General features: G+C 57.9%; 2 protein-coding genes across 2 annotated transcripts; one reads left to right on the forward strand and one right to left on the reverse strand.

The window, feature by feature from the left end:
- Window positions 1–532: 532 nt before the first annotated feature.
- On the reverse strand, window positions 533–10,071 carry BUD23 (BUD23 rRNA methyltransferase and ribosome maturation factor). Its single transcript, XM_069873996.1, has 12 exons — window positions 9,970–10,071; window positions 9,712–9,749; window positions 8,227–8,322; window positions 7,968–8,050; window positions 7,775–7,871; window positions 6,232–6,328; window positions 5,871–5,921; window positions 5,000–5,085; window positions 4,745–4,790; window positions 3,822–3,883; window positions 1,786–1,875; window positions 533–1,644 (listed from the first exon to the last, which is right to left on the reverse strand). Exons 1-12 carry the CDS (start codon window positions 10,015–10,017, stop codon window positions 1,590–1,592), a joined length of 849 nt encoding a protein of 282 aa, XP_069730097.1. The 5' UTR covers window positions 10,018–10,071; the 3' UTR covers window positions 533–1,589.
- Window positions 10,072–10,232: 161 nt separating this feature from the next.
- DNAJC30 (DnaJ heat shock protein family (Hsp40) member C30) lies at window positions 10,233–12,050 on the forward strand. Its single transcript, XM_069874349.1, has one exon. The coding sequence runs from the start codon at window positions 10,233–10,235 to the stop codon at window positions 10,839–10,841; it is 609 nt and encodes a 202-aa protein (XP_069730450.1). The 3' UTR covers window positions 10,842–12,050.
- The last annotated feature ends 2,759 nt before the right edge of the window (window positions 12,051–14,809 follow it).

Genomic DNA, 14,809 nt, shown 5'->3' on the forward strand with positions numbered 1-14,809 from the left:
GTGGCTCCTGCCCCCGGGCAGGTCTCTGCCCCCTCCTCGGGGAAGCAATAACACTGCTGGCGGGGCTGCTCCTGGGCAGGGAGGCAGCAGCTCCTCCCAGGCCCTCACCCTGCGGCCGTGCCCACTGCTCGCACCATAAACTTCTTTTTCTTCCAAGCAGCAGCTTTTCCAGCACAAGCTCACACGACAACAGGGCTGCGCCCCCCCCAGCCAAGGGAACAGGCCAGGAACAGTACTGGGGGGGTTGTGGCGCTCGCTCCTTCCTTGCTGGCCCCACCGCCAGCAGCCCCCCAGCAGCAGGAGCCAGATGGGGCCAGGTTCCCACAGGAGGCTGCCCTTGCTGCCCCCAGGCCGGCTCGCGCTGTCCACACAGCGAGGGGAGGGTGTTTTGGTGCAATAATTACCCCTGCACTACGGGAAGCCCCGTTCGGTTCCTTTTTACCTCCCTGTCGTTGCATGTACAGACCCACAGCCCAAATCACCATCAGCGTGGTTGTGTTTTGGGGAAGACATCTCACTTGTTTCTTTCCAGCCACCCCACCCCAATCTCAGACCCCTTTGTCCTTTGGGTTCCGCCACCTCTGTTCCAAGTGCCACCTGCCCTCCCCGCACCGGGAGCGTGTCGATGCAGTATTCCACGAGCAGTGTGGGGCACACACAGCTTGCACTCGAACTGGGGATTGGGGTGTTTGGTTTATTTTTTTGTTTTGTTTTGGTTTTTTTTTAATTAATGTACTTGAAGGCTTTCCAAGCCCCCTGTGGAGTTGTACTGTTGCTGTACTGTGAGCTAAGTGTCCTTGTTTTCTATGTGGATCTTGACCCTGGCTTGCTCTGTCTCACTGGGCTGGATGACACGGTATGTTGCCTCTTTTCTCCTTCACCCTTTCCCTCCCTGCTAGCCTCCCTTTCTTCTCCCAAAGCTTTGGGTGCAAAACAGCTTCCCGTTTTGTGGAATTTTTATGTAGAATAAACATTTGTAACTGTAAAAACTCTGGCTGCCGCCTCTCTGGTTCAGGGGAAGGGAGGCGATGGGGATCAAAGCCGGGGTGCCGACAACCCCAGTGCCCTGGGAGCACTAAAGTGTGCAGGGTGAGCCTGGTGCGAAGCTCCTGCAGGAGCGATCACCATGGGAATAACTTCTTCCAGGAGATTTTCCCCCATGGGACACATGCCTTTATACAGCCTGACTCCCTGCCTGTTGGAGAGGCAGGTGCTATGTTCCCATCTCAGTCCTCATCTGCACGGAGGGCAGGACACAGGAGACCAGCAACACTTTGGACTCGTTGACTCTTTAGTGAGGAGGGTGGATATAATGCTCTGGCTCACCTGGAACTCCAGGTGGCTCACTGCATTCTCAGGAAGACAAGGAATAGCATTGCAGACGCCAAGCAGCCACAGCTCTCTGCCTTCACCAGGAAAACAGGGCTGGGAGCTGTGCAGTTGCCTGCTGGGCAGCACCTGAGCCAACAAGAGCCACAATGACCTGTCCCAGCGAGTCCAAGGCCCGGGGTGCCCATCTGTGCCATCCACAGGAGGCTCACTGGAGGGACCAGCACCCCATCTTCCATGCCAGCAGCATCCAGAGGGATTCAGAAGCGAGGGCGGCGCTTGCGACCAGTGTATTTTGTGTCTGCTCGCACTTCCCTGTGGAGAGAAGCACAACTAAGTGCAATCCCCAGGTCATTCTGGGAGGGGAGGTGGGTTCACAGTCCAAGTTTGAACAGGCAGCAGCGGGCCGGACCAGCACAAGCAGCCTCAGCTGAGGGAGGAGACAGTTAAACTTACTTGCCCTGTCGTCGTCTACGCTCCTTCTTCTCAAGGATCCAGTCCCGGCTTTTCTTCACAGACTTGCCCTTGGCATTTCTGAACCGTGTCCTACGGAGAATGAGCAGAGCAGCTGGAGAGGAACTAAGGTGGATCCCTGGAGGAGCGCTGCCCACAACCGGGGCTGCCCTCTGCCTCGTAAAACCAGCGAGGACCTCTCCCACCACCCCAGGGGTGAAAGGCTCAGCCAGCACGGGGGCAGGAGGCCAGATGGTGCAACTCCAGATGCCCTGGGAGAGGGAAGCTGCATCCTGCCCCAGCTCCGAGCCAAGGGAAGCCCACCCTGCGCAGGCTGCAGCAGGGCAGCGCTACCCCGTGCCGCGTCTAAGGCACGAGCAGCACGCGGGGCTCTGGGATTCCGGGGGACACAGGCTCAAGCACAACCGCCCTCCCCTTGTCCATCTACTCCAGACAAAGCCTCTGGCTTCCCAACAAGTTGCCAGTTCTGCTGTTACCCTCTAAGACCAAGTAGCCCCTGGACTACGCGAGCAGAGAACAGCAGTGTAAGAGGCAGGAAAACATGGCAGCCACAAGCTCCTGGCAGCCATGACGACTTTCCTCTGTTTTTTGCTCTCTGTCTCTCCCACTGGCTGCAAGAGGGGCTCCTCCCTGCACCACTATCATGGGAGGAGACCTGGCTAGCACTGATACCCTCCAGATCCCAGCGAAGCAGAGGTAAGCAAAGAATTTGACAGCAGCAGAAAGGGAACACCAGGCTTCATAGAATCACCAGGTTGGAAAAGACCCATCGGATCATCGAGTCCAACCATTCCCATCAATCACTAAACCATGTCCCTCAGCACCTCATCCACCCATCCCTTAAACCCCTCCAGGGAACGTGACTCAACCCCCTCCCTGGGCAGCCTCTGCCAGTGCCCAAGGACCCTTTCTGTGAAAAATGTTTTCCTAATGTTCAGCCTGACCCTCCCCTGGCGGAGCTTGAGGCCATTCCCTCTCGTCCTGTCCCCTGTCCCTTGGGAGAAGAGCCCAGCTCCCTCCTCTCCACAACCTCCTTTCAGGGAGTTGGAGAGAGCAATGAGGTCTCCCCTCAGCCTCCTCTTCTCCAGGCTAAACACCCCCAGCTCTCTCAGCCGCTCCTCTTGTTCTCCAGCCCCCTCACCAGCTTCGTTGCTCTTATCTGGACTCACTCCAGAGCCTCAACATCCTTCTTGTGGGGAGGGGCCCAGGACTGACCCCAGGATTCGAGGAGCGGTCTCACCAGTGCCGAGTCCAGAGGGAGAAGAACCTCCCTGGACCTGCTGGTCATGCCATGTCTCATCCAAGCCAAGATGCCACTGGCCTTCTTGGCCACCTGGGCCACTGCTGGCTCATGTTCAGTCGCTGTCGACCAACACCCCCAGGTCCTTCTCCTCCAAGCAGCTTTCCAGCCAGACTTCTCCTAGTCTGTAGCTGCTCAGGGTTGTTGTGGCCCAAGTGCAGGACCTGGCATGTGGCCTTGTTAAACCTCATCCCATTGGTCTCAGCCCAGCGGTCCAGCCTGTTCAGATCCCTTTGGAGTCTCCTGACCCTCCAGCAGATACACACTTCCACCCAGCTTAGTATTGTCCGCAGACTTGTTAAGGGTGCACTCGATGCCTTCATCCAGGCCATTCAGGCACAGCAGGCTGCCTCCACAACAAAAAATGCCACGCTTGGCATCACGACTGTCCTGCTTCCCGTTACCATCGGCCTACACTAGTGCTGAGCTGGAGAGCCAAGAACTGGATGGAAAATGCACCTCAAACAGAATGTTCAGCTGAAGCTCTAAGGTAAACATCATCAGCCCCATGACACCAAAGCAAAGCCCTCCAAACTAACCCGTTCCATTCCTTGCATCTGCGGCCCTTTGATGAGACCCATCTGAGTAGCAAAGGGTCCTCCCAGTCCCTTCCTGGCAGTCCCTTCGCACAGCAGCGCTGTGGATCCTCAGTCAGAGGAACCCAGCCCTTACATCCCCACCTCTCCTCGCTTGGGGAGGACTTGCAGCTTCACGATACCTCTCATTGGTGAACTTGGCCTGCTGTGTCTCTTCTCCATCAGCACACTCGGTACCAAGGCCCTGAAAAGTAGAACCGGAAAGTTTTGCTCTGCTGGAGCAGATCTGTCGTCTCAATTAAGGAGAAGCCAGGGCTCTGCAAGGGGAAGGACTGGAGCAGGAATAAGCTGATCTGTCAGAAAAAGGTGGCAAAGAAATGAGATCTTGGGGAGAGCAGGGGTTGTGAGACCGACAGCAAATGTGTAAACGAAGTCACATCTGCACGTGCAGAGCTGCCTGGCTCCCGCTCTGCGACTTTCATAGAATCATGAGGTTGAAAAAGACCCACCAGATCATCGAGTCCAACCATTCCCATCAATCACTAACCCATGTCCCTCAGCACCTCATCCACCCATCCCTTAAACCCCTCCAGGGAAGGTGACTCAACCCCCTCCCTGGGCAGCCTCTGCCAGGGACCAATCACCCTTTCCATGAAATATTTTTTCCTAATGTCCAGCCTGAACTTCCCCTGGCGGAGCTTGAGGCCATTCCCTCTCATCCTGTCCCCTGTCACCTGGGAGAAGAGCCCAGCTCCCTCCTCTCCACAACCTCCTTTCAGGTAGTTGGAGAGAGCAATGAGGTCTCCCCTCAGCCTCCTCTTCTCCAGGCTAAACACCCCCAGCTCTCTCAGCCGCTCCTCTTGTTCTCCAGCCCCCTCACCATCTTCGTTGCTCTTCTCTGGACTCGCTCCAGAGCCTCAACATCCTTCTTGTGGTGAGGGGCCCAGAATGAACACAGGATTCGAGGAGCGGTCTCACCAGTGCCGAGTCCAGAGGGAGAAGAACCTCCCTGGACCTGCTGGTCACACCATTTCCCTCACCCACCGCTCTTCCACATCACCCAGAAGACAGGAAGGCAACTCCACTGCCTCACGGAGCTCCTCACCTTTGGTAACGTGCCAGATGTGCCAACAAAAAGACAAAGGAAGAACCTGAAAGAACACAAATAAGGACCATGAAGATGGGATTCAGCATGCAATTCCCAGTCCCCAAGCAAGACTGAGATTGTTTAGAACAGAGTCAGATCTCAGCTGTAACCTCTCTCCAGGACTGGATCATAGGGGAGAGAACAGCTTGGGGAAATAGAGAATCACTGCTAAACCCAGGCCTCACCCCAAACAGATATAGACGCAGAACTCACTTCTTGGCTTTGGCGCTGTTGGGATAATCTACCACCATTCCTCCGGTAAAACCAGCTCTCATGGCTTGTGCCGTGATGAGCTCCAGCTGGAAAAACAAGCACGTGCAAAAGTGATTTAGTGGTGATCCACCAGCAACACCAAGAGACCTCTGAGCTCAACCACAGCACGTGCCAAAGGTGGGTCACTCCTGCTCCTGTCCAGCCCAGCACCAGCTCTACAGAACCATCCGGGCACCAGTCTTTGTTTGGTCTCAGTCTAGCCCGGGTTAAACTGGTACCGCAGACTCTCTAGGAGAGGGACACTGGGCTGGATTTCCAGCCCTGGGGAGTTCCAGCACAGTGCTGGTGACTACAGGCCAGTCTTCAAACCCCATCACACAGGGAAGAATCCAGCACAGCAGATTCCGATCGTGTCCCACCAATTTCTTTGATTTTAAGGCTCGTCCCAAGATAATCTGTGGAGCAACAGAAATTGCACGGGGCATTCTCCTTACAGGCTTCTTACGGGGCTCTTGAAGAGCTTTACATATGGTGGGAAGGGCAGATACAGACCCAGCATGGAGAAATATCACACATTCAGAGCTCCAAACAGCACACGACTTCTCTGCCTGGCTCTGCCGGCACATCCTCCCCACTGACTGATGTCACAGAATGGTTTGGGTTGGAAGGAATCTCAAAGCCCATCCAGTTCCACCCCTGCCATGGGCAGGGACACCTCCCACTGGATCAGGGGCTCCAAGCCCCATCCAACCTGGCCTTGAACCCCTCCAGGGATGGGGCAGCCACCATTGCTCTGGGCAGCCTGAGCCAGGGCCTCCTCACCCTCATAGGAAAACATTTCTTCCTAAGATCTTATCTCAGTGTCCTGTACCTGTTCCGAGTTCTCGGGGTACAGCTGCAGGACGGCTCGGGACCCGCGGGCCTATAGAAAATAGTCACAAAACTGTCTCAGTGCCAGCAGCCCCTCCCGTCACCCAATTCCCAGCCCAGACACAAGCGCCTGCCTCCCAGATAACCCTCCCAGGAGAGCTGCTCCTCCACAGCACAGCACGGGGGTAAGAGCAGGGATCAGAGAAGCACAAGACACCGTGCAGGCAGGCAAGGAGACAGGAAGCGGATACTCCTGCCGGTCCTCCATTCCAGAGTAGCCTTTACTTAAAATGTCCCGCTAAAATGCCCCAGTGAGAACGTAAAAGTAGGTAGAGGCTGGACTGAGACTGCACGACACTTACCAGGGCAGTATAAAGAGTCGAGAAGAATCGATAAAGGCGTTTCGGAGGGCTGTGTGATTTCTTATCAGCGTTACAAAGCCACTGCACTGCAGAGATACTGAGAAAGAAAACAAGGCCCCCGGGACAGAGCCATTGATTTTCTTGCAGAGCCGTCCTCTCCCTTTGAGTTTACTCCCAGCACCACCCATGTGCTCAGCTTCAGGGAAAAGATTTAATTTTCTGCGTATCGCTTTGCCTTCTGCTCTGTGGTTACATGAACCCTTCTGGGACTCACTGTGCCTAGCTCCAACAAGGTGCAGCAGTTATTTCAAGTTCAAAAGAATCATGAAGCACCCCCTTCAGGCCAGGTGCTCAAATAATTGAAGTGCTCAGCTGTGATACTTGCATGGCTATGCAGGTTTTGCCAATAAGTAACCCCAAACAGAGCATCCAGATCAGCAACAGGCAGTCCAGGTTCCTTCCCTTCCCCTTTCTCTAAGTACCTTTCTCTAACACTTTCTAAAAGTGTTTCTGCCCCCTTCACCTAGCGCTTCATCCCAAACCCAACCATCAAACCTTTGATCCAGGGACTGACTTTGCAGCTGAGCAATGGTACAGACACACTTATTGTTTTCCCCCTCACAGTTCTCAATCCTCCAACCAACATCCCTGATTTCATTTACTCCAATTAACTTCCTAGCTCATCAGCACAAAAAGAAGACAAGCATGACCTGGAAAACAACTGTTGGAAGCTACTTCTACCAGCCCAAATACCAGCAGCTTCTCCCAGAGAGGTGGAGACAAGTTGTAAAGCATAAAGACAGAAACCAATAGGGACATTCACTCTCACCTGTCCTGCACCATATGCAGATCACAGAATCCTAGAATGGTTTGGGTTGGAAGGGACCTCAAAGCCCATCTTGTTCCATCCCTGCCATGGGGACCAACACCTCCCACTGGATCAGGGGCTCCAAGTCCCATCCAAACTGGCCTTGAACACCTCCAGGGATGGGGCAGCCACCACTGCTCTGGGCAACCTGGGCCAGGGCCTCCCCACCCTCATCGTGAAGAATTTCTTCCTAATATTTAATCTAAATCTTCTTCCTTCCTATTTAAAGCTGTTCCCCCTTGTCCTATCACTCCATGCCCTTGCAAAAAGCCCCTCCCCAGCTTTCCTGGAGCCCCCTTCAGATAATGGAAGCTACTCTAAGGTCTCCCCGCAGCCTTCCCTTCTCCAGGCTGAACAGCCCCAACTCTCTCAGCCTGGCCTAGTACAGGAGGTTCTCCACCCCTTGGATTATCTCCGTGGCCTCCTCTGGTCTTGCTCCAATAGCTCCATGTCCTTCTCATGTTGGGGATTCTAGAACTGGACAGAGGACTCCAGGTGGGGCCTCAGCAGAGCGGAGTAGAGGGCAAAAATTCCCTCCCTCCGTGCTGGTCCCTCTGCTTCTTTAGATGTGGCCAAGGATACAATTGGTTTTCTGAGCTTCGACTACCACGAGTACCCGACAGACAATACAGTAATGTGGAGTATCAAAAGAGCTCGCTACATTCACAAACTCACCTGATACAGCCATCAAACATGCCGGCCCTGAAGGGAATGCCGTGCCCGACATCCGCAAGGAGAAGGTCTCCTTCCACCTCCCTCTCCACAGCCACATCTGCACAGAACAGCGCAGGGCTCAGGAGGGCAGCTCACACCTCCGGGGCCGCCCCTGCCAGGAGACGAGGGAGGCAGGGGAGCAGACGCCGCTCACCCAGCATAGCGCGGCTGATGTCCATGCCGATCCAGTAGTGCCCCTCCTCGGAGATGTAATCCCCGCTCAGCCCAGAGCCGCACCTGGGGGGAGGAAATGGGGAAGGGGCAGGGATCACGGATTTGGTCTGAGGGTCTGGCCGGCTGCAATCTCCTTTTTCAGCCCACAGAGGCACCGAAGCTGGGGGCCCGGCTGCCCCTGGTTTCTGTCTGGCCCCAGTGCCCCGTGCACCCCACCACAGGGCAGGTTCCCCACTCACCCCACGTCCAGGAGGAGGCACGGCCGGTCCTCAGGCAGCCCCAGCAGCTCCACCGCCCGCTCCGACATCTGCGACTGGATCTCCACCACCCGCGAGCTGCGAGGCACGAGCCAGGCCATGAGCAAAGGCAGCAACACCAGCAGGGCTCCCTCTCCCACCCTACAACGGGGTTCCACCCCCACCCTGTGCCAGCACACAACTGACCACCCCTGCTGCGACCCCACAACTGGACACAAACCCTGTGCCACATGGTGGAACCCCCTCCTCTCAGAATCACAAGGTTGGGAAAGACCCACTGGATCATCGAGTCCAACCATTCCCATCAATCACTAAACCATGTCCCTCAGCACCTCATCCACTCATCCCTTAAACCCCTCCAGGGAACGTGACTCAACCCCCTCCCTGGGCAGCCTCTGACAGTGCCCAATCACCCTCTTCGTGAAATATTTTTTCCTGATGTGCAGCCTGAATCTTCCCTGGCAGAGCTTGAGGCCATTCCCTCTCGTCCTGTCCCCTGTCACTTGGGAGAAAAGCCCAGCTCCCTCCACTCCACAACCTCCTTTCAGGTGGTTGCAGAGAGCAATGAGGTCTCCCCTCAGCCTCCTCTTCCCCAGGCTAAACACCCCCAGCTCTCTCAGCTGTTCCTCATAAGGCCTGTTCTCCAGCCCCTTCCCCAGCTTCGTTGCTCTTCTCTGGACTCGCTCCAGAGCCTCAACATCCTTCTTGTGGTGAGGGGCTCAGAACTGAACACAGGATTCGAGGAGCGGTCTCACCAGTGCCGAGTCCAGAGGGAGGATAACCTCCCTGGACCTGCTGGCCACGCCGTTTCTGATCCAAGCCAAGATGCCATTGGCCTTCTTGGCCACCTGGGCCACTGCTGGCTCATGTTCAGTCGCTGTCAACCAACACCCCCAGGTCCTTCTCCTCCAGGCAGTTTCCAGCCAGACTTCTCCTAGTCTGTAGCTGCTCAGGGTTGTTGTGCCCCAAGTGCAGGACCCAGCATTTGGCCTTGTTAAACCTCATCCCATTGGTCTCAGCCCACGGATCCAGCCTGTTCAGATCCCTTTGGAGCCTTCCTGCCCTCCAGCAGATCCATGCTGCCACCCAACTTAGTGCCATCCGCAAACCTATTAAGGGTAACTCTCCCTACCTCATGACTAGATACCTGCTCCCACCTGCCATCCATCACCAGACACCCCTCCCACTGCCACCTAATGGCCAGAACCCACTCCACCCCCCCAACCTGCACCCCACAACCCAATGTCTCCCCCACCCCCCTCACCATCCCACAACTGGCCTCCCCCCTCTCCACCACCTCCCCGCCCCACAAACAGACAACACCCCTACTCCACGACCGGACCCCTCTCTCCCCACCACCCAATGACCAGACCCCTCCCCGCAGCCACCCCACAACCGGACACCGCTCCCTCCCCGCGGCTGCACACGGTCCCCGCGGAATCGCCGCCGCATGAGGCCCCCCCGTACTTGTGCGTGTACTTGCGCGCCTCGGTCTCATCGTAGAACTGCAACGAAAGGGGATCAGGGGGTCAGGGGGCGGCGGTGGTGGGGGGGGAAGGACTGGGGGATGAGGCAGAGAGAGGGTCACGGGGTGAGGGAGGATCAGGGTATGAGGGGGGGTCGGAGAGAGGGAGGGACAAGGGGTTAATGGGGGATCCCGGCAAGGAGAAGGGCATCCGAGGGAGGGCCCGGGGCCCGGGGGGTCAGTCCCTCCGGGCCGCTCACCAGCTCGGGCGGCCCGCGGTGCTCGGGCCTGCGCCCGCTGCCCGCCATGCTGCCGTGACGTCACTGCCGCGCGCCGGCGGCCGCGTCGCGCTTTGGTGACGTCCGTGCCGCGCGCCGCTCAGCCGTCTCGCCCCCCCCTCCCTTCCCGGTGACGTCAGTTCTACGCGCCCACTCCCCGCCTACCCGGCTCAATGACGTCACTGCCGCGCGCGCCGCGCCTACGTGACGTCACTACCGCGCGCCGCGGGGCGGCGGGTGCCGCGATGGGGTCGGTGCCGCTCGGCTGCCCGCGGCGCCTCCCGCGGGGCCTCCTGCCCGGGGCCGCGGCGCCGCCTCCCCCCCCCCGCCGCGGGACGCAGAGCGGGGCCCCCCGGCGGGACCTGTACGAGGTGCTGGGGGTGCCGGTGACGGCCACGGCGGCGCAGATCAAGACGGCGTACTACGAGCAGTCGTTCCGCTACCACCCCGACCGCAACGCCGGCAGCGCCGCCGCCGCCGCCCGCTTCGCCGCCGTCAGCGAGGCCTACCGGGTGCTGGGCAGCGCCGCGCTGCGCCGCCGCTACGACCGGGGGCTGCTGGGCGGGGAGGCGCCGCCGCCGCCCCCGCGCCGCCCGCCCGCCCCGGCGCCGCCGCCGCCGCCCCGCTCCCCCGTGCGCCGCCCGCCCGGGCCGCTGCCCTTCGACTTCGACGCCTTCTACCGGGCGCACTACGGCGAGCAGCTGGAGCGGGAGCGGCTGCTGCGGGCGCGGCGGGAGCGGCTGCGCCTCCGCCGCGAGGAGGCGGAGGCCCAAGGGTATTTACAGCACGTCTCGAACCTCTCAGTCGGGCTCGTCTTCTTCCTGGGCTGCGCGCTCCTCTACGGCCTCAAGTGACGCCGCCCCGGGGCGCACGGCAGCTGCCCGGCACCAAGCAGGGCGGCTGCTCCTGGGGCTGGGACGCCTCCGGTGCCGTGTGTGACTGACAGGCACCACCGACGGGCTGTGCTCCTCACACCGTGACACCTTCAGACGCGGTCCGTGAGCAGGTGTCACGCCTGGGCCCTGCTCCTCGCGCTGGGACAGCTTCAGACAAGGTGCCACACACAGACTCTGCTCCTCAGGCTGGGACATAGCTCGCCTACTGGTGTGACCTTCAGACAGCGTGTGACCAGCAGGCACCACGTGTGGGCCCCGCTCCTCAGGCCCAGACGTGTCCCTCCTGCCGGTGTGACCTTTGGGGACAGCACACAAGCAGCGGGCTCTGAGTGAGGGCTCTGCTCGCAGGCTGTGACCCCTCTTCTGGCATCACTTTTGGACGCGGGGTGCGCTTGGCTGGGATGTGACCTCTGCACACATGACCTGCAGGTGGGATGTGAGGACTGGATGCCCCTCGTGGGCTCCGCAGGCTGCCATGCGCCCCGGCCGCCAGCGTGACCTTGTGGACGTGGCACCAGGGCTCAGCAGGCAGCGATAGGACCTGGCAGTAGATGTGGTTCATGGCCTGTGGACTCTGCCCCTCCGCTGCTGCTGCTCTTTGACCTTGGTGGGACCCACGTGCCTGTTGGAGCTGCAGGAGCGATTCAGTGGTGTTTGTGCACTGTGGGTGCTCGTAGGAGACGACTCCACCGCAGCGGAGTTAGGGCTCTGTGTGGGTTTCTCTTAATCCCCCACCTGCCGGCTCTGCCGTCACACCTGCTGCTACTCCATCTTTGGGGAATTTTGGGAGCGTTGGTCTCCAAATCACGTCGTTGCCCTCGTCTGTCCCCGTTCAGCGCTTGCCTTGCTGCGTGTCAAGAGCAGAAGTCTTGGCTCCAGCAGCCTGGAAGAATGAAACCTGAGTCTGTAGCGGTTTGTGTCCTGGTCGGCGTGCAGCACCACCTGGAGGGGCTGCCCAAAACACTTCCTTGGTGGGAACAGCCTGTCCTGCCTCGGAGCTGCGCACAGGAGTGCCTCACGCGGGCCTTTGTGGCTGGGAGGGATCTGCTTCTGAGCACGGAGTGGCACTACTTTTGTTTTCCGTGTATCCAAGCAGCATTTGCACATCAGACTGGTTGCCTATTTAACTACTGAAGTGTTTTAAGAACTAAAGATTTTTGTCTCTCAGAGCTTCTGTCTTTCTTGGGTGAAGGTTTCGCCTCTGCTCTGCTTTCCGTGAGCAGAGCTTCCTGGTATTGAACTCCGGGCATGCCAAAGACTTCATCCGCGTTACTTTGCACTGGATTTGCTGGCCTGGCTGGCAGCTATCCATGCAGGAGCCAAGCCCTTGCCTCTCTCTCCCTGGTTTATGTTTTCACCCATCTCAAACATGTTAAAAGCCACTGCCTTGTCTTTTCCAGCTGCGGATCCTGTGCCACTGACCTGATCCTGAGCAGCAGTGTGGCTGGGAACGTCACAGCTGCTGTGTGCGCTGTACAGGAGAGCTTTCTGCCTTCTCCTTGTGCCCCTCCCAGCTGTAGAATTCCAAGACTGCTGTGTGTTTGGAGCAAATTTAGCCTAGGGGCAGGGAGAACGCTTTCCAGGATCCTCTCTGGTTGTCAGCCCATCCCTCTGGGCGGTTACAGTCCTGGAATGTCAGCGTGTGAAGAGCAGGAGCCTGGCGTTAAGGGCTTCTGGAGAGAAAGTCCCCAAAGCTGTGGCTCTGTGGCAAACACTGATGCATTTTCTTACTATAAACCAAGTCACCTGAAAGCCCAGAGGGGGTTTCTCTGACAGAGTTTGGTAGGAAAAGCTCTCTTCCAGGCTGGAAAAGCTAGGGATGTCCATGGGAAGCGGTGGATACTAGGGAGCTCCTCTCTAGTTCCCGGCTTGCAGGATTTTAAGGCAGCCTGTGCCAAACACGAGGTGTCCTTTCTTAAATCCGTGTGGTGCTGAGGCCCGGGGCCGTGGGCTGTTCCTGCAGGCTCCGTACCCAGTGCTGAGCAGAGGGAGGGTCGGGGGTGGTGCAGCACGGAGCAGGAGGAGCTGCACCTGGCAGATTCACTGTCTGTGTCGCTCTGCACCCCAACCCTGGGAGAGGGAAGAGCTGCTCCCATAAGCCAGCTGGGCCGGCTCCTGCTCTGCGTCCAGTGCTCGTGTCTGAAATTGAGGGGTGAGGCACCGAGCCCGAGCTAATCCATGTGCCTTTCAGTGGGGGTTTGGGCAGTTCCTATCACTGGTTCTTTCTCAGGTCTCCATAATGTAGCTTGGACATTAAAGATACCCATCCATAAACTGGTGATGAAATGACACATCTTTCTTTTGGTGGGTTTAGGTAGTCAATATTCATAGAATCATTAGGTTGGAAAAGACCTTCGAGATCATCAGCTCAAACCATACCTGTCCACTACTAAATCACATCCCTAAGCATTTCATCTACCCGCCTTTTATACACCTTCAGGGATGGGGACTCCACCACCGCCCTGGACAGCCTCTGACAGTGCCTGAGAACCCTTTCTCTGAAGAATTTTTTCTAATGTCCAATCCACCTCTCTATAACCTCCTTTCTGGGAGCTGCAGAGAGCAATGAGGTCTCCCCTCAGCCTCCTCTTCTCCAGGCTAAACAACCCCAGGTCCCTCAGCCGCTGCTTGTAAGACTTATTCTCCAGCCCCATTCCTTCTACGTGGTGGAAAACAGAGGACAGGGTGTAGGCTGGTGTTACCAGGAGGTCGAGGAAGAGAGCAGAGAGGGCCACCCTGTTTCCCTGAGGCTGTACCCTCTGTGTTCATCACCCTCTCCGTGCTCACCATGCTCTCCACGCTCCCGTGCTGCAGGCAGCAGTTAGTTTTGCTGCTGAGTTTGGTCAGAGGAGAGGAAGCGTGGAATGGAGGGGTGCTTTGGGACATCTGCTCTGTCACTTGGGGTCGTACAATGTAGAATCATAGAATCACTAGGTTGGAAAGGACCCACCGGATCATCAAGTCCAACCATTCCCATCAATCACTAAACCACATCCCTCAGCGCCTTGTCCACCCGTCCCTTAAACCCCTCTAGGGAAGGTGACTCAACCACTTCCCTGGGCAGCCTCTGCCAGTGCCCAATGACCCTTTCTGTGAAATATTTTTTCCTGATGTCAAGCTTGAACCTCTCCTGGTGGAGCTTGAGGCCATTCCCTCTCGTCCTGTCCCCTGTCCCTTGGGAGAAGAGCCCAGCTCCCTCCTCTCCACAACCTCCTTTCAGGGAGTTGGAGAGAGCAATGAGGTCTCCCCTCAGCCTCCTCCAGGCTAAACACCCCCAGCTCTCTCAACCGCTCCTCATAGCATCACGTTTGCTCTGGTCAGACCTCCAGGAGCTTGGGCACAAAATGGTTGGAACTAATCCAGATCACAGACCATCTGCCACCTCCCAGCACACGACATTCCAGTCTCTTTGTCTCCTTGTGTCAATACTGTCCTCTCATTCTTGTCTTCCCCTGGTTGTTCCCCTCATGCTGAGGTGCCAAGAGCAGCTGGATTTCTCGTGCCTTTCCTTTAGCCAGCTGAGTGCAGTCCTTGCGGGGTGTCTGGCACAGCTTTTAGGGGAGACCCAGCAGGGTCCAGCCAAGGTGCGAGGGCAGGTGCTGGTGGGAGCCCCGCTGCGGCTCTGCCTGCACACGGAAGGGCTGCACGGTTGGCAGCACCCGTGGGCGCGGGGGCAGCTCCCCCTCCCTACAGCAGCCTCGCCTGCGGCGACTCCTCTGTTAATGGAGTTAACTGGTAACGGAGTTCCTCTGTTTCCAGCCCTGCTGCCTGGCGGTGCCCGTGATGCAGGGGGGGCCCAGCTGGGGCAGCCTGAGACCTGGTTGCACAGCGCTCGCTGACCTATGTGCAGCTCAAAGGTTCTCCCGGAGGCTGCACCCATTCTCTCCCAGTTGTCCTGTTCCTCCTGGGCTGGCGTATCCAGCCTG

Source organism: Phaenicophaeus curvirostris, chromosome 21 (assembly GCF_032191515.1).
Source record: "Phaenicophaeus curvirostris isolate KB17595 chromosome 21, BPBGC_Pcur_1.0, whole genome shotgun sequence".
NCBI classification, from domain to species: Eukaryota; Metazoa; Chordata; class Aves; order Cuculiformes; family Cuculidae; genus Phaenicophaeus; species Phaenicophaeus curvirostris.